Source organism: Mesoplodon densirostris, chromosome 11 (assembly GCF_025265405.1).
Source record: "Mesoplodon densirostris isolate mMesDen1 chromosome 11, mMesDen1 primary haplotype, whole genome shotgun sequence".
Taxonomy (NCBI): domain Eukaryota; kingdom Metazoa; phylum Chordata; class Mammalia; order Artiodactyla; family Ziphiidae; genus Mesoplodon; species Mesoplodon densirostris.
Window position 1 is genome coordinate 57,742,860 of NC_082671.1, and position 25,544 is coordinate 57,768,403.

Here is a 25,544-nt window from a genome sequence, read left to right on the forward strand (position 1 = left end):
GGACAGGGGCAGGGCTAACACCTCAATTACCTGTTGTTCGGTAGCCACCATATATCCTGCATATCTTTGTCCCTCCTTCACAAAACTACTGCCATCAGTAAACAGGTCCCAATCAGCCTTGCTCAGGGGTTTATCAGATAAATCCAGTGAGCTAGAATAAACAGTCTCTAATACCTTCAAACAGTAATGGAGGATGTCCTTTTCAGGGAGTGAGGGAAGCAGGGTAGCAGGATTTAAAGAACTGCTCACTGGAACAGTGACATTGGGGTCATCAAGGAGAACTGCCTGATATTTTCACAGCCTCCCTGATGTCAACCAGGATCCACCCTTTTGTTCCAAGAGTGCTAAGACTTGATGTGGGACATATACTGCTGTTGGCTGACCCAAAGTGAAGTTTTCTGCCTATTTTAGCAGATCACAGGTGGCGGCTACTGAGCGTAAGCAAGGGCGTCAGGCGGCGGCTGTGGTATCCAGTTGTTTTGAAAGATAAGCCACTGGTCTGGGGATGTCTCCCACCGGTTGTATGATTGCACTCATGGCCAGCCCCTGTCTCTCATGTACATACAGTTTAAATTCTTTCTGAAGGTCGGGCAGGCCAAGGGCTGGTGCAGTCATGAATTTAAGTTTTAAAGTCTCGTAAGACTTCTGGCAGTCTCCTGTCCAAACCAAGGGTTCAGAATCTGCGCCTTTCAAATCATGATATAAAGGCTTTGCAATTAACCCGAGGTTGGATGTCCATGTGCGACAAAATCCAGCCATCCCTAGGAATCCCTGGAGCTGTCGGTGGCTTTTTGGAATGTCTAAGTTACAGATGGTCTGTTTTCTGTTGGCTATCAAGCTCCGAGTTCCTTCTTGTAATTGGAATCCTAAGTAAGTGACCTGTTGTTGACAGATTTGAGCTTTCTTTTGCAAGACTTTGCAGCCACACCAGGCCAAGTGATTTAATACTGTGACAGTGTTAGATAAGCATTGCTCTATATCTGAGCTTGCTATTAACAAATCATCCACATATTGTAGGAGGACTCCTTGGTTTAAATGTAGTCCCTGTAAATCTTTGGCCAGAATTTCACTGAAAATAGTTCTTAAATCCTTGGGGCAGTACTGTCCAGCAGTACTGACTGATTGTTTTTGTTCTCCGGTCTTACCATTCAAATGCAAATAGCTACTGTGATTCCTCCTCTACCGGTATGCAAAAGAAGGCATCTTTCAAGTCAGGTATTGTAAGGTGGAGTACTCATAGTCTCCTGGAATGTTAGTGAAAAATGTATATGGGTTGGGGACCGTGGGATGAATATCCTGCAAGATCTCGTTAACGGCTTAGGTCCTGAACAAACCGGTATTCATTTGTGTGGGGTTTCTTTACCGGCAATATTGGGATATTGCATGGGGATCTGCAGGGTCTGATGAGATCATGTTCCAAAAATTGTGTCAGCACCGGTTGGATTCCTTGAGTTGCTTCCCTTTTTACTGGATAATGTTTCTTTCTGGGGCATTTTACTCCATCCTGTAGGGTGATGGAAACTGGAGTGGCAAATCTGGCATGCCTGGGCTCCCCATTGGCCCAGACAGCTGTACTCACTTTTTCTTTGATTTGTTCCAGAAACGGTTCCGTTTTATCTTCTTCCTCTTCCAGTGACTGGTGAAATCTCAGGGCACTTTCCGGCGTTATCTCTGGCACAAAAGCCACTTTTCAGGTGAGAAAGTTATTTGAGCATTCAGTTTGCACATCATATCCCTCCCTAATAGAGGAATGGGACAATCAGGCATGTAGAGGCTTTTTGTCCCCAATCTGACATTCCAGTGGTTTCAGGAACAGACGGTTTCGCCCATTCCTGCCCTGAGACTCCTGCTACTGATATTGCATTTTTGCTCAGGGAAGTCAGTTTGCAATTGAGAACTGAGTGGGTGGCTCCAGCATCCACCAAAAAGTCCATCATTTTGCTCCCCACTGCTAGTTGTACCCAAAGCTCCTCTTTTGCTATGTTAATGGAGCTGTTAACATAGCTAGGAAACTGAGCTCCTTCATTCACAGTTACCATACTCTTCCTCAGAACTTTTTTCACTCGAGACCCCAATTGTTTTGTTTTCCCCAAGCTTCTGGGTCTCTCTGTATTTTCTGTTCAGCTTTGGGCATTCTTTTTTCCAATACCCTTTTTCTTTACAATATGCACATTGACCTTGGTCTAATTTGTCCCTATCTTCTTTATTTTATTGCCTAGGCTCCCGTTTTTGTTTTTCGCCAGGAGTCTTTTCCCTTGTATTTAGAATTGTTTGATTTGTAAGGGCTTACTTTTTTTTAAGCCAATTAAATAGAGCTCATTTACAAATTAACCTCGACAATATTACCCAAAGACAAAGACACATACTGAGACATACACATATATCCAGACAGACAGACCTCATAGTTTCCACTTGAGATTTAAAATGTCTCTTTGCCTCTTTTTTTTTTTTCTCTTGCCTTGAAGTTCTACTAATTAACCCAAGTCTCAGGCAAAGCAGGCTGTGTTTGTAGCTCAAGGACATGATAAGAATTAACTTCAAGCTTTGTCCTAGGCATATTTTTGTTTTCTCAGGGTCAGAATTTTGAACAGGATTTTAACAAGCTAGATTTTTCTAATTGCACATGCAAAAAGAACTGGTTTTGCAATTTTAAAAAAGTTTTATTTTAACCAATTTTCTCTGGAGTTTAAAGAATATTGTGGCCATACTGACAAAAATTATCTTTCTCTTTCTGTGGTCATGGTTTCATAGCTAAAAGTTAAACCAGATAGTACTCAAATTGACTCTGATAACAGGGGCAGACTGGCTGATAAAATGTTGTCCCAGCAGGAATTTTCCCCCTCGGGAGGTGGGGTGTTAGTTTGATCTGAAGGAGTAAGGGAACTTGCAGAAGTGGGGGAAGCTCTGTTCCCCGGCTCGGAGAGTTGGGAGAAGTTAGAAGGGGATCATTTAGAATGTTAGGAGAGTTTTTCTGATTGCTCAGGCTTTTGATTATAGGAGAAAGTCCTAGACATAAGGGAGCCTCAGTCCATTTTTCCAATCCTGTGACAATAAAGATCTAATTGTAGAAGACCTATTTTCAGGTCATTTTTCTTTGTCGTTGGATCATAGCTATAGGACGACCAGTCATTTAAAATTTTCCCCAAGGGTTCCCAGGTAGCGGTGCAACCTTAGAGGAAGTGCTTCCCATTTTAGCTGGAGTTAGTACCAGATGTCTGCGCGCTGAAACCAAAGTAACCAAAGCAAATCAAAACCTCGTCAGCAGGAAGTCACAAAGTAAAACAAACAGCGAAGAAATGCCCAGAAATCAAAAGCCAAATGGCAGAAATGCCCCAAACGTGACTTCCAAGTCCTGCTAAACTTGTGACATTTGTCCAAAGCGGTGCCTTGCAAATGGAATTTCCCTTCATAGGGAGAGTTCCCCAGATTGGAACCGAAGTTACCAAAATGGACAAAGTCAAAGGATCTCGGGGTGCACCCCCGGAGACTTACCAAAATGCTGGCGGGTGAGTCGCGATGTACCAAATGCCCTCTTTCTGATCCTCCAAGAGTTAATGCCTTCTTGGAGTAGAAGTCCGGGCCGATGTGGGGAAGGGGAAAAGAAGGTGTCCTCCAAGCAAAGAAAGCTTCAGCAGCTGCTAGGGCAACCTCTCCACCGTTCCCCGCCGCAGACTCGGAGTTTCGCAGCCGAGTAGGCAGGTCGGGTGTGATCGAGGCATGGTCCTGCTGCAGGGAGGCCCTGGCTATCTGGCTTCAGAGAAATCCCTCAATCCTCTGCTCTCCCAAAGGAGGCTGGTGTGGAGAGAAATCTCCAAGCATCTATTCAAGCCGAGGGGTCCTGCGGGGCCACCTGCCCGTGATCAGATCCCAGACGAGCCCCCAAATTTTGCTGCCAAAAATCTTGGCTCCCTGTGCACTGATGTAGGATAGAAATATGGAGACAGAGATTTGGAGGATGAGAAATAGAGGTTTTTTATTTTCTTTGCCAGGCAAAGGGAAGACACAGCAGGCCAGCACCTCAAGAACTGTGTCCCCCCTCTCGTGGGGAATTACAGGGATTCTTATAGGGGGAGTTTGCAGTCCAAAGTGAGTGATAAGGATCAAAATGGCGAAGGTCTTGTATTCTTCTTTTTGCATTGTTTCAAAACAGTCACTGCTGGCCCTCAGGCAACCCAGTGATTGGGTCTGGCAGCCTGGTAATTGGGTCCCTTAGTTTCTGGATTATCTGCCTGTGACCTCCTTCCTGAAATGTAAACAGCTACAAGGGGTGATTTGCTACAAGATATTATAGGGAGAGTAAATGCCAGGTGCAGGATGTAAATTACACAGAATTAAGGGTGACAGGTTAGCTTTGTGAAGGACTAATCTAGTTAAAGAAACTACAGATTAGTAACAGTTAAAATAAAACTAGGATTGATTAACCCTTTCAGGCCAGTTTATGTTTCTTCTCTAACCTGTTCACATTCCCCTTTACTTTCTTTGTTTTCAGGAGAGGAAAAACTTCATTTCTATTTTTGTTGTAACACTGACAGTCTTAAAGCCAGTTCCCGTTTCGTTGAGAAGTACATCATATCATTTATTGGGTATCTTCTTACTTTCTGGCATAACAAGTGTTCCAGGTTCATCTTTATCTACCCTGCCTCAGCCCTGGAATTAGCCATTAGTCGGAAGAGCTCTGGTCCTTTTTAAGTTTGAATGGTAGTAGAGACTAAAATCTGGGAGCTGAGTATGCTGCTTGCAGTCATTGCTATTGAGGTGTCTTTGTCCTTTCAGTAGAGATGGCTAAAAATATGTGCATGAATATTCACATGCATACACACTCACATACATCATGTATATGTTCATGTAGATAATCATACATGTAAAGACATATTCATATACACACATACGCAGGTAGATAAACACATATACACATTCATACATATGTATATATGTATTTATACACACACACGTATATATACATTATGCACATATTTTGGAAATCATGAATTTACATTATTATCTGCAATTCCAATCCATCCCCATGGGGTTTTTTCTTGCCTTGCCCATATCATATTTATATGTCCATTCTTCTAGGTGGGAGGGCATTTTTGTGTTTTGGTTTCATTTTTGGTTTCTAGCTGTATTCATTAAGATCAAAGAGTGTTTCTGAATAGTTCTAATTCATGGAACTTACTGTTTTTAAATATGCGTGTCTCCTAATAACAGTCAACTTTTGTGACTATTCAAGTGTGGTCGAGAAAAAGATATATTATCTTTTATTGAGGTACAGTATTTGATATATATCCAAAAAAATCTATAGTACTATGTTGTGTAGAACTTTTATGTCTTTATTTATTTTTTGGCCACTTGATCTGTCTTATACTGAGGAGAATATGTTAAAGTCTCCTATAATTAGTATGTTTCTATTTACTTCTCATTGCATCTCTTGTAGTTTCTGTTATATATAGGTAATTCCTGTGTTACTTCATGCAAAACATTCATAACTCATATCTTCATTGTAAAACATCCATTGCTTTAATACTAAAATGGGTCCTTTTAGTCATTTGGCTAATGTTGCATCATTTGACTAATGTTTTTCCCTTGAATTCTACATTTTATACTTTCAAGATCTCCACTCCTGGAGGAGCTTCAAGATGGCGGAGGAGTAAGACGTGGAGATCACCTTCCTCCCCACAAATACATCAAAAATACATCTACATGTGGAACAACTCCTACAGAACACCTACTGAACACTGGCAGAAGACCACAGACTTCCAAAAAACCATGTGGCTAACACAGGTTTCATGCTCCGGCCGGGTGTCAGGCCTGGATCTCTGAGGTGGGAAAACCAAGTTCAGGACATTGGACCACAGGAGACATCCTGGCCTCATATATCAATCAGCAAGAGGTCTCCCAGAGATCTCTGTCTCAATGCTAAGACCCAGCTCCACTCAATGACCAGAAAGCTACAGTGCTGGACACCCCATTCCAAACAACTAGCAAGACAAGAACACAACCCCACCCATTAGCAGAGAGGCTAAAATAATAATAAGTTCACAGACACCCCAAAACACACCACCGGAAGTGGCCTGCCCATCAGAAAGACAAGATCCAGCCTCATCCACCAGCACACAGGCACCAGTCCCCTCCACCAGGAAGCCTACACAACCCTCTGAACCAACCTTACCCACTGGGGGCAAACACCAAAATCAATGGGAACTGTGAACCAGCAGCCTGCGAAAAGGAGACCCCAAGCACACTAAGTTAAACACAGTGAGAAGACAGAGAAATGAAAAAACAAGGTAAAAACCCACCAGACCAAACAAATGAAGAGGAAATAGTCAGTCTACCTGAAAAAGAATTCAGAGTAATGGTAGTAAAGATGATCCAAAATCTTGGAAATAGAGTGGAAAAAATACAAGAAATGATTAACAAGGAACTAGAAGAACTAAAGAGTAAACAAACAATGTTGATCAGCACAATAAATGAAATTAAAAATTCTCTAGAAGGAATCAATAGCAGAATAACTGAAGCAGAAGAACGGATAAGTGACCTGGAAGATAAAATAGTGGAAATAACTACTGCACACCAGAATAAAGAAAGAAGAATGAAAAGAACTGAGGACAGTCTCAGAGACTTCTGGGACAACATTAAATGCACCAACATTCAAATTATAGGGGTTCCAGAAGAAGAAGAGGAAAAGAAAGGGACTGAAAAAATATTTGAAGAGATTATAGTTGAAAACTTCTCTAATATGGGAAAGGAAATAGTCAATCAAGTCCAGGGAGTGCAGAGAGTCCCATACAGGATAAATCCAAGGAGCAACATGCCAAGACACATATTAATCAAACTATCAAAAATTAAATACAAAGAAAAAATATTAAAAGCAACGAGGGAAAATCAACAAATAACATACAAGGGAATCCCCATAAGGTTATCAGCTGACCTTTCAGCAGAAACTCTGTAAGCCAGAAGGAAGTGGCAGGATATATTTAAAGTGATGAAGGAGAAAAACCTACAGCCAAGATTACTCTACACAACAAGGATCTCATTCAGATTTGATGAAGAAATTAAAACCTTTACAGATGATCAAAAGATAAGAGAATTCAGCACCATCAAACCAGTTTTACAACAAATGCTAAAGGAACTTCTCTAGGCAGGAAACACAAGAGGAGGAAAAGACCGACAATAACAAACCCAAAACAATTAAGAAAATCGTAATAAGAACATACATATTGATAATTACCTTAAATGTAAATGGATTAGATGCTCCAACCAAAAGACACAGACTGGCTGAATGGATGCAAAACAAGACCTGTATATATGCTGTCTACAAGATACCCACTTCAGACCTAGGAACACATACAGACTGAAAGTGAGGGGATGGAAAAAGATATTCCATGCAAATGGAAATCAGAAGAAAGCTGGGGTAGCAATACTCATATCAGACAAAATAGACTTTAAGGTAAAGACGATTTACAAGAGACAAAGAAGGACACTACATAATGTTAAAAGCCTCAGTCGAGGAAAAGATATAACAATTGTAAATATTTATGCACTCAACATAGGAGCACCTCAATACATAAGGAAAATGCTAGCAGCCATAAATGGGGTTAATCGGTAACACAATAATACTAGGGGAATTTAACACTTCACTTTCACCAATGGACAGATCATCCAAAATGAAAATAAATAAAGAAACATAAGCTTTAAATGATACATTGAACAAGATGGACTTAGTTGATATTTATAGGACATTCCATCCAAAAACAACAGAATAAACTTTCTTCTCAAGTGCTCATGGGACATTCTCTAGGATAGATCATGTCTTAGGTCACAAATCAAGCCTTTGTAAATTTAAGAAAGCTGAAACATATCAAGTATTTTTTTCTGACCACAATGCTATGAGACTAGGTATCAATTACAGGAAAAATTCTGTAAAAATTACAAACATATGGAAGCTAAAGAATACACTATTAATAACCAAGTGATCACAGAAGAAATCAAAGAGGAAATCAAAAAATACCAAGAAACAAATGACAATGAAAACACGATGACCCAAAACCTATGGGATGCAGAAAAAGCCGGTCTAAGAGGGAAGTTTATAGCAATAAAATCCTAACTTAAGAAACAAGAAACATCTCAAATAAACCATCTAACCTTACACCTGAAACAAGTAGAGAAAGAAGAACAAAAAACCCCAAAGTTAGCAAAAGGAAAGAAATCATAAAGATCAGGTCAGATATAAATGAAAAAGAAATGAAGGAAATGATAGAAAAGATCAATAAAACTAAAAGCTGGTTCTTTGAGAAGATAAATATAATTGATAAACCATTAGCCAGACTCATCAAGAAATAAAGGGAGAAGACTCAAATCAATAGAATTAGAAATGAAAAAGGAGAAGTAACAACTGACACTGCAGAAATACAAAAGATCAGGAGAGATTACTATAAGCAACTATATGCCAATAAAATGGACAACCTGGAGGAAATGGACATATTCTTAGAAAAACACAACCTTCTGCGACTGAACAAGGAAGAAATAGAAAATATAAACAGACCAGTCACATGCACTGAAATTGAAACTGTGATTAACTTCTTCCAACAAACAAAAGCCCAGGATCAGATGGCTTCACCGGCAAACTCTATTGAACATTTAGGGAACAGCTAACACCTATCCTTTGCAGACTCTTCTAAAATATAGCAGAGAGAGGAACACTCCTAAACTCATTCTACAAGGACGCCATCACCCTGATACCAAAAGAAGACAAAGATGTCACAAAGAAAGAAAACTACAGACCAATATCACTGATGAACATAGATGCAAAAATCCTCCACAAAATACTAGGAAACAGAATCCAACAGCACATTAAACGGATCATATACCATGATCAAGTGGGGTTTATCCCAGGAATGCAAGCCTTCTTAAATATATGCAAATCAATCAATGTGATACACCATATTAACAAATTGAAGGACAAAAACCATATGATAATCTCAATAGATGCAAAAAAAGCTTTGGACAAAATTCAACACTCATTTATGATAAAAAAAAAAAAAAACCCTCCAGAAAGCAGGCAAAGAGGGAACTTACCTCAGCATAATAAAGGCCATATATGACAAATCCACAACCAACATAGTTCTCAATGGTAAAAGACTGAAACCATTTCCACTAAGATCAGGAAAAAGAAAAGGTTGCCCACTCTCACCACTATCATTTAACATAGTTTTGGAATTTTTAGTCAGAGCAATCAGAGAAGAAAAAGAAATAAAAAGAATCCAAATCAGAAAAGAAGTAAAAATGTCACTGTTTGCATACCACATGATACTATACATAGAGAATCCTAAAGATGATACCAGAAAGCTACTCAAGCTAATCAATGAATTTAGTAAAGTAGCAGGATACAAAATAATGCACAGAACTCTCTTGCATTCCTATACACTAATGATGAAAAAATCTGAAAGAGAAATTAAGGAAACACTCCCATTTACCATTGCAACAACAACAAAAAAATACCTAGGAATAAACCTACTTAAGGAGACAAAAGATCTGTATGTAGAAAACTATGACAGTGATGAAAGAGATAAAAGATGATACAAACAGATGGAGTGATATACCATATTCTTGGATTGGAAGAATCAATTGTGAAAATGACTCTACTACCCAAAGCAATCTACACATTGAATGCAATCCCTATCAAACTACCACTGGCATTTTTCACAGAGCTAGAACAAAAAATTTCACAATTTTTATGGAAACACAAAAGACCCCTAATGGCCAAAGCATTCTTGAGAACGAAAAATGGAGCTGGAGGAATCAGGCTCCATGACTTCGGACTATACTACAAAGCTACAGTAATCAAGACAGTATGGTACTGGCACAAAAACAGAAATGTAGATCAATGGAACAGGGTAGAAAGCCCAGAGATAAACCCTCTTATATTTGGTCATCTTATCTTTGATAAAGGAGGCAGGAATATACTGTGGAGAAAGGACAGCCTCTTTAATAAGTGGTGCTAGGAAAACTGGATGGGTACCTGTAAAAGTATGAGATCAGAACACTCCCTAATACCATACACAAAAATAAGCTCAAAACAGATTAAAGACCTAAATGTAAGGCCAGACACTATCAAACTCTTAGAGGAAAACATAGGCAGAACACTCTATGACATAAACCACAGCAAGATCCTTTTTGACCCACCTCTTAGAGAAATGGAAATAAAAACAAAAATAAACAAATGGGACCTAATGAAACTTAAAAGCTTTTGCACAGCAAAGGAAACCATAAACAAGACCAAAAGACAACCCTCATAATGGGAGAAAATATTTGCTGATGAAGCAACTGACAAAGGATTAATCTCCAATATTTATAAGCAGCTCGTGCAGCTCAATAACAGAAAAACAAAAAACCCAATCCAAAAATGGGCAGAAGACCTAAATAGACATTTCCCCAAAGAAGATATACAGATTGCCATCAAACACATGAAAGAATGATCAACATCACTCATCATTAGAGAAATGCAACTCAAAACTACAATGAGGTATCACCTCACACCAATCAGAATGGCCATAATCAAAAGTCTACAAACAATAAGTGCTGGAGAGGGTTTGGAGAAAACAAACTTGCAGTGTTAGTGGGAATGTAAATTGATAGAGCCACTATGGAGAACAGTATGGAGGTTCCTTAAAAAACTAAAAATTGAACTACCATATGACCCAGCATTCCCACTACTTGGCATATACCCTGAGAAAACCATAATTCAAAAAGAATCATGTACCACAATGTTCATTGCAGCTCTATTTATAATAACCAGGACATGGAATCAACATAAGTGTCCATCAACAGTTGAATAGATAAAGAAGATGTGGTACATATATACAATGGAATATTACTCGGCCATAAAAAGAAATGAAACTGAGTTATTTGTGGTGATGTGGATGGACCTAGAGTCTGTCCTACAGAGTGAAGTAAGTCAGAAAGAGAAAAACAAATACTATATGCTAACACATATGTATGGAATGTAAGAAAAAAAAAAGTGGTTCTGAAGAACCTAGGGGCAGGAGAGGAATAAAGACATAGATGTAGAGAAAGGACATGAGGACACAGGGAAGGCGATGGGTAAGATGGTACCATGTGAGAGAGTAGCATTGACATATATAAACTACCAAATGTAGAATAGATAGCTAGTAGGAAGCAGTTGCATAGCACAGGGAGATTAGCTCGGTGCTTTGTGACCACCTAGAGAGGTGGGATAGGGAGGGTGGGAGAGAGATGCAAGAGGGAGGGTATATGGAGATATAGGTTTATGTATAGCTGATTCACTTTGTTATACATCAGAACCTAACACACCATTGTAAAGCAGTTATACTCCAATAAAGATGTTAAAAAAATTAACATAAATCATTAACTGTATAAGGCTCAAATTGCTTATGGGAATCTATATATTGAAATTGTCACTCTTAGAAAAGAAGTATAAATCGAAAGAACAGATGACTTTTCTTGTAGGCTGGATAATGGCCCCCAAAGGTCTTAGATCCTTATCCCAGTAATCCAAATTTATACTTGTAAATGCTAATTTATACAGCAAAGACTTTGCAGATGTGATTAAGGATATTGAGATGGGAAGACTATCCTGGATAATCAGAGTGGCCCTACATGCAATCCCTTACGAGAGGGAGGTAGAAGGGCATTTGACTACATATAGAAGAGGAAAATTTGATGTGAATGTGGAGGCAGAGATTGGAATGATGTAGCTACAGGCCAAGAAATGCCAACAGCTACCCAAAACTGGGTAAGGAATGTACAGCAAGGAACATACTCTCTGCTAGGGCCTCCAGAGGGAGTATGGCCCTGACAACACCTTGATTTTAGTTCAATGATATTGATTTAGGACCACTGGCCTCGATAACTGTGAGAGAATAAATTTATATTATTTTAAACCATCAAGCTTGTGGTAATTTGTTATAGCAGCCACAAGAATCTAATACAGTTATCAAAGGAGATGGCAATTATTTTCTAAAGAAATATCAATTTTGCCACCTAAGAGATTATACATTGGAAGTTATCTAATGAGCTATTATTATATGTGATCTACAATTGTAAAATTCTTGGATGCCACTGGTTGTGGGAGAAAATAATAGAAATTCACTGTGAAAGTTTAACTAAGTCTATATTTACCTTTGCACACCTTTTGGATCAGCTTCCCAGAGATAATAACCAAAAATCTAACCAAATCTTACCAAATCTTGTAGACTCTTTAAATAAATAAAGAGAAAATATATTTAATTGCTTTAAAATAGTCTGCATTCAAGTGTGTCATGAGGTGCCTTTCAGCTCATGAGAAACAAATGTTGTCTATTACTCACCTCTCCACCCTTCATTGATTTTATGGGTCTGCTTCTTTAAAGCCAGAACAGTCCAACCTCCAATCTTTTAAAATTTCTTTTCCAAATAGCAATTGCCAGATTTTCTGTGGTTTAGTTTTTTTAAGTGGCTGCATATTTAAATAAAATATTGACATCATATAAGCCCCATAAGAACTTTCTAGAACACTAGGTTCTTTAGAAGTATTATCAAATGACTCAGGTAAATGAAAGAATGAATGTTAAGATCTCCTTTTTGATAGCAGATTCTAAAGAATGCACAGAAAACAAAAGCTGCTCAGGCACCCAATCTTAAGGTGAGCCTGTTTCAGTAGGTAGGGGCAGATAGGACAAGCTGGAGATCAAAGAGCTTCATGTGACTATTCCAGGACACTGAAATCTGAGGCAACTCTTTGCTTTTGGTGTTGCCTACCCACGTGGCATTTTATGCTTCTCTAGAATGGCTACCCAAACTAAGCTTTTCTCAGTGCCAGACAACAGATTATGTCATGGAAAAAAAACCTGAGATCTAACCATCTTGGTTTTATTTGCCTTGAAGAGACTTCAATAGGAAAAACATTGTTACATTAATTAGAAGTTTAAAAAAAAGGAGTTAAGGGGGAGAAAATAAAGAAAAAGAAACCAAAATAAAAAGCCAAAACAGATTCTTAGCAAAGAACTATTTTAGGAAGTTGGAAACGTCACATTCTTTATTTGATCATTAATGAACAAAGATTTTGTATAGTTCTGTAGTGGCCTTGAGGCACCATTCCTTTGGTGAAAGAGAAATGATTATGCTAAATAAACAGGAAAATAACTTCATTGTAGAGTCCTTGGGATAGGTTCTTTTCCTGGGGGTGGCAATAAAAAAGACCAAAATGATTTCTTTTCAAAGATTGAGACAATAAAAACAGCATTATAAAAATATAGTGTATTTCTGCAATTGAAGCACAGAAGTAGCTTGTTTGTCAGTAGTTAGGATTTAGCACACAGGCTCTTAGGAGCAAGCACATTTTTAGGGTGTGATGGAAATACTCTTTATATGATACGTGTGAGATCCAATGGAATAATTATAGGGAGAAAGAAGTTATTTCTCTTTTTGTTTAATATTAATTTTGGAGAGGTTTACTATGCAGATTAAAGGAAATTTCTTTAGCTGTGGGTTTAATGATCAGAGGAGTTGAGCCCGTGATTATTTTTGCCAACTTCCTCCTGCTATAGGGAACAAAACTTAAACCCATAGGAATCGTGAAGCTAGCTCAATATCACTAGATCTGGGACTCAGATTTGTGGTTTAAGACTCCGGTAAATTATTTGTGTCAAAGAACTGGTGTATTTCCTAAGATTTTTCAAATGGTAAAATCCTTCCCAAACTGGGCTGCTTAGAATATTCTATTTCATACAAAATTAACAATTTCTAAAGTATATAATCTGTCAGTTCTTAATAGAATTATTTAAAAAATAAATATTTCTGTTCAATCAAAGAAAATCATGAACATGCAGGATCAATGGCATTTCATATGCCAAAAATGCCAATCATTAAATCTTTTCTGAAAGCTTGTTTGCCTCAGTTAGCAACATAAAAAATCTCTCTGAGGATTGAAACTGTTTATTTTAGAAGTCTACCTCTTTGCTTTTTTGAATACTTTAATTCTATATCAGCATGGCTGAATTGAATAGAATAATATACTGCATCTATAATATTTACTAATGTCACAAATTTTTTTAAGTATCCATATTACGCTTTACATTCTTCCTCAGATCCTTTTAAATCGTCTTCTTCTCTCTCCTGTATTATGGTCACTTTGGTCCCTGTTACCTAGTGCCTTCTAGTATCTTCCAAAAGTTTCATATCATCATTATAAATGCTTTACTGAAAAATACTTTATTCCCTAACCCCTTAACTCCAGCCAAAGAGGATTTTCTTTTCTTTTCCTGAAGTTCTTTCTCTTCTCTACTTTAATAGTTTAAGTTAGAGTGTGAAAAGATCTGGTGTGCTATTCTTTACAAATATTGAATAATATTTGCATTTTAGCTCTTGCCTATCAAAACTTAATCCAGTGTTCCTCAAGCTGGGTCTAGTCAGAGAAATTGCTTTCCACAAATTCTGAGTTCTCAAGGAGAATGTAAAAGTTTTGATCATCTTTGGATGATAGCTTTAAAAATAATGTAAGCATGTTCTGGATCCTCTGAATGATTGCTGGATAGCTTAATATTTCCTATAATTTTAGCCCTGGAATTTGTATTTACAAGTCCATTGGTGCCAAGTGGTACTATTTTATTGTCTCTGGATAATAAGAAATAAAGAGATATGCACTTAATGGTAATTGATGAGCTTGCACTAAGTGATGCCCAAATGTCAGCACTGCTTGCCAGAAATCTTTATGGTAATTATCATTGAGAAATGGCCGAAGAAGTCAGTCATCTGGTACAGGGCTGCAAGCAGCAAATTAACTTTGGCAAAACAACATCAATTATCATATTAAATCAATTATTAATTTCAATATTGCTTGCCTTGTATCTTTGTTTATTTATTTATTTATTTATTTATTTATTTATGGCTGTGTTGGGTCTTTGTTGCTGCATGCAGGCTTTCTCTAGTTGCTGCGAGCTGGGGCTACTCTTTGTTGCCGTGCGTGGGCTTCTCACCACAGTGGCTTCTCTTGTTACAGAGCACCGGCTCTAGGTGTACAGGCTTCAGTAGTTGTAGCATGCAGGCTCAGTAGCTGTGGCTCGCGCGCTCTAGAGCACAGGCTCAGTAGTTGTGGCACACAGGCTTAGTTGCTTCACAGCATGTGGGATCTTCCCAGACCAGGGATTGAACCCATGTCCCCTGCATTAGCAGGCAGATTCTTAACCACTGTGCCACCAGAGCAGTCCATTGAATAATTTTTAAGTGTACTTTGGGGTGAGTTATAAGTACAAGAAGTTTATAACTAACTTTATGCTGTGTATATTTAGGTAACTTTTTTTTTTTTTTTTTTTGCGGTACGCGGGCCTCTCACTGCTGTGGCCTCTCCCACTGCAGAGCACAGGCTCCGGACGTGCAGGCTCAGCGGCCATGGCCCACGGGCCCAGCCACTCCGCGGCATGTGGGATCCTCCCGGACCGGGGCACGAACCCGTGTCCCCTGCATCGGCAGGCGGACTCTCAACCACTGCGCCACCAGGGAGGCCCTATTTAGGTAACATTTTAATAATCATAATTTTAGTTAACATGGATGGCTGTTGTTGTTTAATTTTAGCTGTGCTTTTCTCAAGTTTAAGGGCCACAAAGCCAAAAGAATAAATAATACAGAAATCTAAAATTCATTAGACAGATGTCCTCTGGCAATTCTCAAATCATACAGTACCAGAAGCTGCCTTCCAATATTTGGCTTTAGAAATGGCCAACATGTAAGCAGTTGATGAATATTTCTAAGGACAGCAGATTAAATGAGGAAGGGAATGTTAACTTACTCTGTTTTTTTTTTTTTTTTTTTTTTTTTTTTTTTTTTGAGGTACGTGGGCCTCTCACTGTTGTGGCCTCTCCCGTTGTGGAGCACAGGCTCCGGACACGCAGGCTCAGCGGCCATGGCTCATGGGCCCAGCCGCTCCACGTCATGTGGGATCCTCCCGGACCGGGGCACGAACCTGCGTCCCCCGCAATGGCAGGCGGACTCTCAACCACTGCGCCACCAGGGAAGCCCAACTTTCTCTGTTTTAAAGTATCTGTATGACCATATTCTCAAGAGAGATCGGAAAGCTCATCATTGATAAACCACAAAAAAAGTAGAGAAACTTTGGAACAATCTGATTTATCTCTGCTCATGTAGGCAAGTCTTTTCAGTGTAATGAAGATTTTTCAGACTTTTACTTTACTTCATCAGATTATCATGCATTAAGCTGTCGTCCTCCAGACATTGTATTATTTTTTTCTAGTCATGGCCATGAACAGTATGAGCATAATAAAAATGCTGTAATTATAAAGATTCAGTGCAAATATTTAAAAGTATTCAAAATCATTTCTGAAGTCATTTGAAAGCATTGGTTATTTTTTAGGAAAAATAGCTAAACCTGAAACAAGTAAATAATTCTCAAGATTTTTCATTTCTTCTACTTACCATATCCAATCAAATGATGAGTTCTCTTAATTTGGCTTATTAGACATCTCTAAAGTCTGTCTACTTTCTTTATTTTCCTCCACGACAAAATGATTTCAGGCCACCATTGTTTCTACCTGGATTATTGCTACTACTGGCCTCTAACTGTTTTCCCTCACTCCAGTGCTGCTCATTTCCAAGCCATTGTCTACACTGTAGTCTGAATTAGGCAAACATTAAAAGGCAAACATTATTATTTCCCCTCCAATGTGGTAAATTAAAGCACAGTTTCATTACCAGGACTCACAGGGCTCTCATGATCCACTAAGATATCACTCCAGCCTGGATGCTCATACTCCAGCCATACAGTCCTTTCAACTTCTAAATCTCACTTAGCCACTCTCAACTTGGTCCCTTCACAGTGACTTTCCCTTGCCAGGCACATTCTTCTCATCTCAGTGTTAACACTTTTTCCCAGCCTCTCTTCGCCACCACCCCACACACACCAGGTAGTACCTTAAACATTATCCTCTCTGAGAAGTTTTTCTTGATTCCTGGACTGCATTGCCAAGCCCACTCTACTCTGATGGCTTCTTGAATTCTCCCTATCATAGGACTTATCATACTTTTTTTTTTTTTTTTTTTTTTGTGGTATGCGGGCCTCTCACTGTTGTGGCCTCCCCCGTTGCGGAGCACAGGCTCCGGATGCGCAGGCTCCGGATGCGCAGGCCCAGCGGCCATGGCTCACGGGCCCAGCCGCTCCGCGGCATATGGGATCCTCCCAGACCGGGGCACGAACCCGTATCCCCTGCATCGGCAGGCGGACTCTCAAGCACTGCGCCACCAGGGAGGCCCAGGACTTATCATACTTGATTATAATTTCTTCTTCAGTCATCTTTCTTGTTGATTAAGAATAATGTTTTATGGGCTTCCCTGGTGGCACAGTGGTTGAGAGTCCGCCTGCCACGGCAGGGGACACGGGTTTGTTCCCCGGTCCAGGAAGATCCCACATGCCACAGAGCAGCTGGGCCCGTGAGCCATGGCCGCTGAGCCTGTGCGCCCAGACCCTGTGCTCCGCAACAGGAGAGGCCACAACAGTGAGAGGCCCGCGTACCGCAAAAAAAAAAAAAAAAAAAAAAAAAAATTTTATAACTCCTTTGTGGGAGATACATGTGAAGTCACATTTCCTAACAATGTTAATTTAAGACATAATTAGAAATGCAGACTTATGCACAATTAGGTTTATTGAATTTTTAACCAAATGTATTTTTTGAAACATACTATGCATATTGAAAAATGTGTGCGTCCTAAGTGTAGAGATTAATGAATTTTCACACAGTGCAATTACCACCAAATCAGGAAAAGCCATCACCCCAGAAGTCTCTTCATATTCCCTGCCAGTTACTACCTTTACCCATCTTCTCAAAGGTAACCAAATATCCTGATTTTTAATGAAACAGATCAGTTTTGAACACTTTAACCTTGAACTTTTAAAACAGTACAGCATGTACTCTTTTGTGTCTAGCTTGAAAAACATGTGCATGTAAAATTCATTCTTATTGTGTGTAGCAGTAGAATATTCTTATTATTTACTGTATGATATTCCATTATATTAAAAATACCATAGTGAATTTATATAAGCCACTATTGATGGGCATTTGGGTTGATTCCAATTTTGAGTTATATGAACAATGCTAACATTGGTACTTGCTAACTTGGTACACCTATGCACACATTTTTCTATCATATATACCCATGAGTGAAATTGCTTATTCACAGGATATGCATATCTTCATCTTCAAGGTTTCTATAGACTGTTAAGATTTTTTTATAGGCAATTCATAGGAGAAGATATACGTATAGTAATCATGCAAAGAGATGCTCAGGATATTTAGTAGTCAGAGAAATATAAACTAAAACTCTTCACACCTGGTTAGATAGGCTAAACTTTGTATCTATATAACTTTAAGTTCAGATGGGAAAATGGAAGCCATCAGGTGCTGGAAGAAGAAAAATTGGAGCCACCATTTTAAACTGGTGTCACTTTCTTTTGTTTATTGCTATACCTTCAACCACAGGTATAAGACAATATAAGTTATACATATATACTATAACTTAATAAACTTCCACACTGAATATATACCCCAGAAAAGTTCTCCCAGAGGTGCATAAAAAGGCATGTAAAAAGCTGTTTGTTTTCAAATTGCTTTCAGTGAGGAGATTTTAAGAGAGAATGGCAATGAAGGAATGAAATATAATAAAGGCAGCTAGAGGAATAAACTAAACCTACATAGAACAACATGGACAGATTAGAACAAATAATATTAATTGAAAGAACTGAGAAACAGAATAAAATATGCAGTGAAGTATAATTTATGTAAATAAAACCAAATATAACAATACTATTTATTGTTCATACAACAGCATGTGTAAATAAAACAAAGAAGATGAACTGAAGTGACAGTGAAGGCATGGCAGGATATGGAATTGGAGTTAAATGGAAAAAACATAATACAATATATAAATAAATACATAAATAAATGATAAGTATGAGAGACATTGTGCTCAGACAGTACTTAGTGTGTGCCACAAATTGCAGAATATTATTGATCATTTCAACCTGATCCTGTGCTCCTGAGGTGTGAACATTTAGAAATAAAGTGTTACAGAAATAATACTCAGAGAAGGAGGTACTGGTTATTCCCTGAAAGTACAAGTGTAGATGAATTTCTTCCTCTTTGGTGATGGCCTGTTCCCCACCCAGATGTTTTCAAAAACTCAGACTTGTAAACACAACATTGTCAAAAGCTTATTATTCTCTTGTAATATTAGAATATTCAAATATTGCAATATTAGAATATTGTTCTCTTATAATATTAGAATATATGTAATTATCATTATTATTATATCAATCAAGTAATATGAAAATTATTTATAGAAACGTACTAAAACACTGAAAACTTAAAAATTTGTTTTTCATTCTATATATATATATATATATATATATATATATATATATATATATATGTACTGAGTTCTTATTACATACAAGGTCTTATACTGCTCTATGAAGATGAAAAGAAACACACTTCAGCCTGGTGGAACACTTTGAGCTGTAATCTTTATGGTAGATGTAAATGTAGAGAGGCTATTTCCCTTGGCAGCCGTGCTCATCTCAGCTCACCACTGCGATTCCAGCCACCTAAGCTGGTGTCTTTCTTCCTCAGTAAACTAAACAAAAAAAAAAATCAGCAACCTAACCTAAACATAACTCTCATCTTCTTTAAGTCAAATTTGGTCCAGAAGCTGTAAGTATTCATAAGGGTTGTTAAATACCATATTTTATCATTTCTAGTACACCCAGTGATTTTTACATGTTAATATCTCTGAAAATGGACTGCATCTTACAATTTATGGCATCTCTTAATTGCTGTCAGTGAGAAGACAATAATGACTTAGTTGTCACTGCCTGCACATATGTGACTTTGGTCATAGCTGTTTATATTGGCATTACTTCAGTTGAGTTAGGAGTATTTTGGGGATAACACATGTTGAGTTTAATTGCTTTTTTTTTTTTTTTGCGGTATGCGGGCCTCTCACTGTTGTGGCCTCCCCCGTTGCGGAGCACAGGCTCCGGACGCGCAGGCTCCGGACGCGCAGGCTCAGCGGCCATGGCTCACGGGCCCAGCCGCTCCGCGGCATATGGGATCCTCCCAGACCGGGGCACGAACCCGTATCCCCTGCATCGGCAGGCGGACTCTCAACCACTTGCGCCACCAGGGAGGCCCTTAATTGCTTTTTAAATGTCTTATGATTCATCATTAAAACCAAAAATTTTTTATGTACAGAAATTTATGGAAATAGAGTATCTGGACACATAGGGATAACATTTTTTATTCCTGTTGGCCAGATCAGACAATTTCATTTGCTTAAAATTCTTGTCAGCAAGAGTCTTTATTTTATTCTATGTATAACATACTACCCCCAAAACTTAGTGGCCTGAAACATTAAATATTTGTTATCTCATGCAGTTTCTGAGGGTCATGAACCTGGGAGCATTTTCGTTAGGTAGCTCTTGCTCAGTGTCTTTCAAAGACTGCAATTATGCTTTTAGCCAAGGCTGTAGTCATGTGAAAGCTTGACTGGGACTGGAATGTGCCTGCAAGATGGCTTACTCACATGGCTGTTGGTAGGGGCCTCAGTTTCTCACTATGTGGGCATCTTCATAGGGCTCCTGAATGCTTCCACAACATGGCAGTTAGCATTTCCCAGAACAACTGATCTGAGAGAGAGAGAGACAGACAGACAGACAGACCAAAATGGAAACCATGGAAACCACATTGGCTTTTTATGACCTAGTTTTCAAAGTCCTGCACTGTCACTTCTGCTTTATTCTAGTCACTAGAAATGAGTCATTAAATCCAGCACAACCTCAAGAGGAGGAGAATTAGTTTCTACCTCCTGACGGGAGAACTATCAAGGAATTTATGGACATATTTTTTAAATGGCCCTAATAACTGTCTATTAATGTCTGATAAGATTGAGAAAGTACTGGCAGAATGAGCATCAGAAGCTTGGAATAAATACTGGAGCATTCTTTTAAGAAATGATGCATATACCAATACCACCAAAGAATAGTATTTTGTGGCAAAACACAAATATCATTTACCCAGAGTTTAAGGTTGATTTAGAAGAGTCATATTCTGAATGTAGAAATATTTAGGACTACATTACACAATTTATTTTGTACATAGTTTCCTCCTTGTCTATGCATAAGAATCACAAGTCCTAAAAATTTTTGTGTAAATAACTATTTCCATAAATATAAAATAAAATTCTACATGATAAACAAACATTGTATTATGATTTAATTAGGAGTATTTTTTCTTTCTTAATGGTAAAATTAATGGCCTTTTAGATCCAATAGGATTTGGTAAATGTCTGTGGTAGACTGCATCGTTTGGCTCCAATTCGTCAGTATTCCCTATAACCACACACTTTGCTTGTAACTATAAGGTGCCCACCCATATACGTGAATGACCTGCCCTGCTCCTTGGCTCTGGGTTTTATAATGTGACTTGATTTGGTTAATAGGATATCAGCAGTCATGAGGCAACCGAAGGCTTGAAAATGTACATGCACATTTCCATTTGCTTCCTTGCACCTCTGCCACTGTCATGACAACATGCCAGAATTAGCCTGTTGGAAGATGAAAGAAAAGTGGAGCAGATCCAAGTGGCCCTAAAGGCCCCAACTAAAGGCAGCCTCTAACATTTGACAGTCAGCCTGCTCTCAAGCCAGTGAGAAAGCCCAGTTCACATTAGCAAAGTCACATTTCTGATCTACTGCTGACCCTGATGTGTGAGCAATTAATGTTTATTGTTACATGTCACTGAGGTTTTGTGGTTGTGTTTCTGCAGCATTATTGTGGTGATAAATAACTAATATAGTTCACTTAAAATGGTGTATGTGTTTTCACCACTTTAATATTGTATGTCCCTTCCCATTGATTAATTGGCATGATAATCTATGTGGATAAGATTTTCCACTGAACTTCTGAAGTCCCTTGAAAACTTGTACTATGTTTGGATATACACATCATTCTTTCTTAGAAATAATGAAAAAAGTGTAGACAGGACTGCTTGACAGTTTCCCCTCACCCCTCATCACTGAAAATGTTATACATTTAAATGTAGTAGAAGGAAGATTTCAGAGCCAACAGACCCTTTTCCTTATTCTTTTACATTCTGCTATTGAGTTCAGTTCAACTAAATCAGCTCTACCTGACCAAGGATAGGTGACTTTGAGTTGACTGTGAATGCTAAGCTCTGTTCTAGATATAAACAGACAGTTATGCAATCACCTGAATTAAGATTTTTAGAAGCCCTAAATGCTAATTTGCATATATCTGGTGAAAAGTCATGGTGGGAGAGGAAATTTTAAATTTTGGGGGAATATATTAATACTATATGCCAGGCATTTTAACTCTAGCATCTTTTTAACTCATAGAATTTTAGGAAGAATAAGTGGAGTGGAGAATGTTTTTGTCTGTCCAATACCCCCCTTCTGTTAATAGCATTCTTCTAGGGAAATCATCCCTTTCCATGTGGCCCTGGTGGAATTTCTATTACAGTGCTCTTGCCACCTTCCAATTATTCAGAAGGACAGGCAGGAGGCCATTGATGGCCCCTGATGGCCAACCTCCTGGGCATAATATGAGTCTTTAATGAGATTTGGTATCTGTATTAGGTCAGAAAAAGAGTCCCTATTTCTTTGGGGCCACCAGCCAGCAGGATGTAGGCTTGGAACAGTCAGCACCTGTGATTCCTGTCACAAGGAGATAGCCTGCTTAAAAATGAAACGTGCGGGCTTCCCTGGTGGCGCAGTGGTTGGGAGTCCGCCTGCCGATGCAGGGGACACGGGTTGGTGCCCCGGTCCGGGAGGATCCCACATGCCGCGGAGCGGCTGGGCCCGTGAGCCACGGCCGCTGAGCCTGCGTATCCGGAGCCTGTGCTCCACAATGGGAGAGGCCACAACAGTGAGAGGCCCTGAAAAAAAAAATGAAACGTGCACAGAGAGAACTAGAATCAGTGGATGGAGAGATGGTCTGCTGAGAACATTATTTAAGCCTTTAAATCCTGCCCTTATATCTTGCAGATGCCATTATTTGAGCCAATAAATTCCTTGTTTTTCTTAAGCTTATTTGAGTTGAGTATCTGTCATTTGCAACTGAAAGGATTCTGAATGATTGAAAAGTGTTATACTCACTTTATGGGAAAGGAAACTATCTTCCAAATGTCACATTACTTGCCCAAGGTCTCACAAGGTATCTCACAAGGTAGTAACAGAGTTAGAACATGAAAACATGATCACAGGTTTGTCCAATACCCATGATCTTCACATAACTGCATTTTAAAAGTTTTTAAAATGTACATGCAGTAAAACTCACCCTTTTGTTGTACAGTTGTATGAGTTTTGACCAATAGATTTGCAACACTGTCACCAGTTTTGCATCCCCAGGACTTCCCTCATGCTGTCCCTTTGTAGTCAAACCCTCCTCCTATTTTTTTTTTTTTTTTTTTTTTTTGCGGTACGCGGGCCTCTCACTGTTGTGGCCTCTCTCGTTGCGGAGCACAGGCTCCGGACACGCAGGCTCAGTGGCCATAGCCCACGGGCCCAGCTGCTCCGCGGCATGTGGGATCTTCCCGGACTGGGGCACGAACCCGTGTCCCCTGCATCGGCAGGCGGACTCTCAACCACTGTGCCACCAGGGAAGCCCTCTCCTCCTACTCTTAATTCTTGATAACCACTGACTTTTTCTCTGTCCCTAGAGTTTTGTCTTTTCCAGAATGTCATATAAATGGAATCACACAGCCTTTTGAATCTGGCTTTTCATTTAGCGTAATGCATTTCAAATCCATCCATACTGTTGTATGTTATCAACATAAATGTTTTATGAAAGTATGCTTAGAGCAGCTTTTCAATCATATTCTCATTAGTGTGAGTAGGGCATATACAGGTTTTAAAAAGATGAAAAGAATGTATACTGGGTTGAATATTCTACCAAGATTTATATCCAGCTGGAATCTATGATATTAATCAAGATTTATATCCAGCTGGAATCTATTTGGAAATAAGGTCTTTGCAGATGTAATCAAATTAAGATGATGTCAGACTGGATTAGGGTGGGCCCTAATCCAATGACTGGTGTTCTTATGAGAAGAGAGAAATTTAGACACAAAGATACAAAGGGAGAATGTCACATGACAATAGAAGCAAAGATTGGAGACATGCAGCTGCAAACCAAGAAACACCAAGAATTGCCTGCAACCACAAGAAGCTACAAGAGAGTCATGGAACAGATAGACTGTCCCTCAGAGAACCAACCTTGCTGACACCTTGATTTCTGACTTCCAGCTTCCAGAACTGTAAGAGATAGATTTCTGTTATTGGAAGCACTCAGTTTGTGGTTATTTGTTGTGGCAGCCCTATGAAACTAATACAAGAAGTTATGTAGGTATAAGGGATTGCTTTTAGGGCAGCTTCCATCAAGCAAAAGAGCCCGACTGAGGAGATAGGATAGATGAAGACCAAGTTCTTTCACTTTATAGTTTTGCCTTAGGATGAGCCTGACTGAATTCTAGAGCCAAACTGTAATAGCATCGTGGGTACTGGTATATTTCCCCAAGCATCAAATCTATTACTAGTAACTGAAAAGTGAAACTTGTTTTTAAAATATGATAAACAATGTAGAAACTTAATTTTGGCCTCCCCATCAACTAATTTTGAAGTCAACTCATTCAAAACCGCCATGTTTCCATTGTGAAGAAAAAAAAAATGTTCAAGTTGGAGAGAGGGCACCTTTCATCAGTCTTTTTATTAAGCATCTCCAGAAGATTAGAGACTCAGGAAATTAGGTATTAAAATTTAATTAACTTTCCAAGTTACTTGAAAAAAGAAAGAAAAAAGTAAAATCCACCTTCCTCTAGAGAAAAAAATCTTCTGAAGTGCATTTCAGTCTGCTGCTTGGATTTTAGACACAAACAAATTAGGGGATATTTACAATAGACAGAAAGTATATAACCTTTTGATACTTAAGACATAGAAGCAAAAGAGAGCAAATGAACAAACTAGCATTTTAGACAAACCAAGAGAATGGATTTTTTAAAGAGTATTTAAATTATGTATCCATGATGTTAATATTGTCGATTAAGTTTAAAACATCAGTTAATCTACCTGTAATAATGATGAAAATCTGTGATTTTCACACCTGGCTCCTTTTCAGACACTCGTGTACAACCTAGAAAGATCCTTATGCCTCACTGCCCAGATTCTGAGTTGGTAAGTCTGAACTAACACCTAAGGAATCTGTTTATTTTTTCAAGTTCTCCAGGTCATCCTGATGGACGACCAGGTTTGAGAACAGCTAACATGGAAAATGCTCTCACAGAAAGAAGCTTTGATCTCCCAAAGTCTGGGGAATTAGAGATGGGGTCAATCCAAGGTCAAATACCAAAAGCAAAATATTAGAATGGAAGTAATATAATCCTTAAGGTCAAGAAACAGAGGCAGGGTCTAAAAGGGAAACCAGGATGCAGGGTGGAAGCAAGCTTCATGAA

General features: G+C 38.8%; 1 protein-coding gene across 1 annotated transcript in view; it reads right to left on the minus strand.

The window, feature by feature from the left end:
- Nucleotides 1–450: 450 nt before the first annotated feature.
- The window catches only part of CNTN1 (contactin 1), a 187,660-nt gene continuing 162,566 nt past the window's right edge, over nt 451–25,544 (minus strand). Inside the window, exons 23-26 of the mRNA XM_060114197.1 lie at nt 6,165–6,216; nt 3,493–3,751; nt 1,364–1,669; nt 451–1,179 (exon numbers count right to left, since the gene is read on the minus strand). Of these exons, the coding sequence (XP_059970180.1) occupies nt 451–1,179; nt 1,364–1,669; nt 3,493–3,751; nt 6,165–6,216 (1,346 nt within the window). The remainder of the gene's footprint in view (nt 1,180–1,363; nt 1,670–3,492; nt 3,752–6,164; nt 6,217–25,544) is intronic.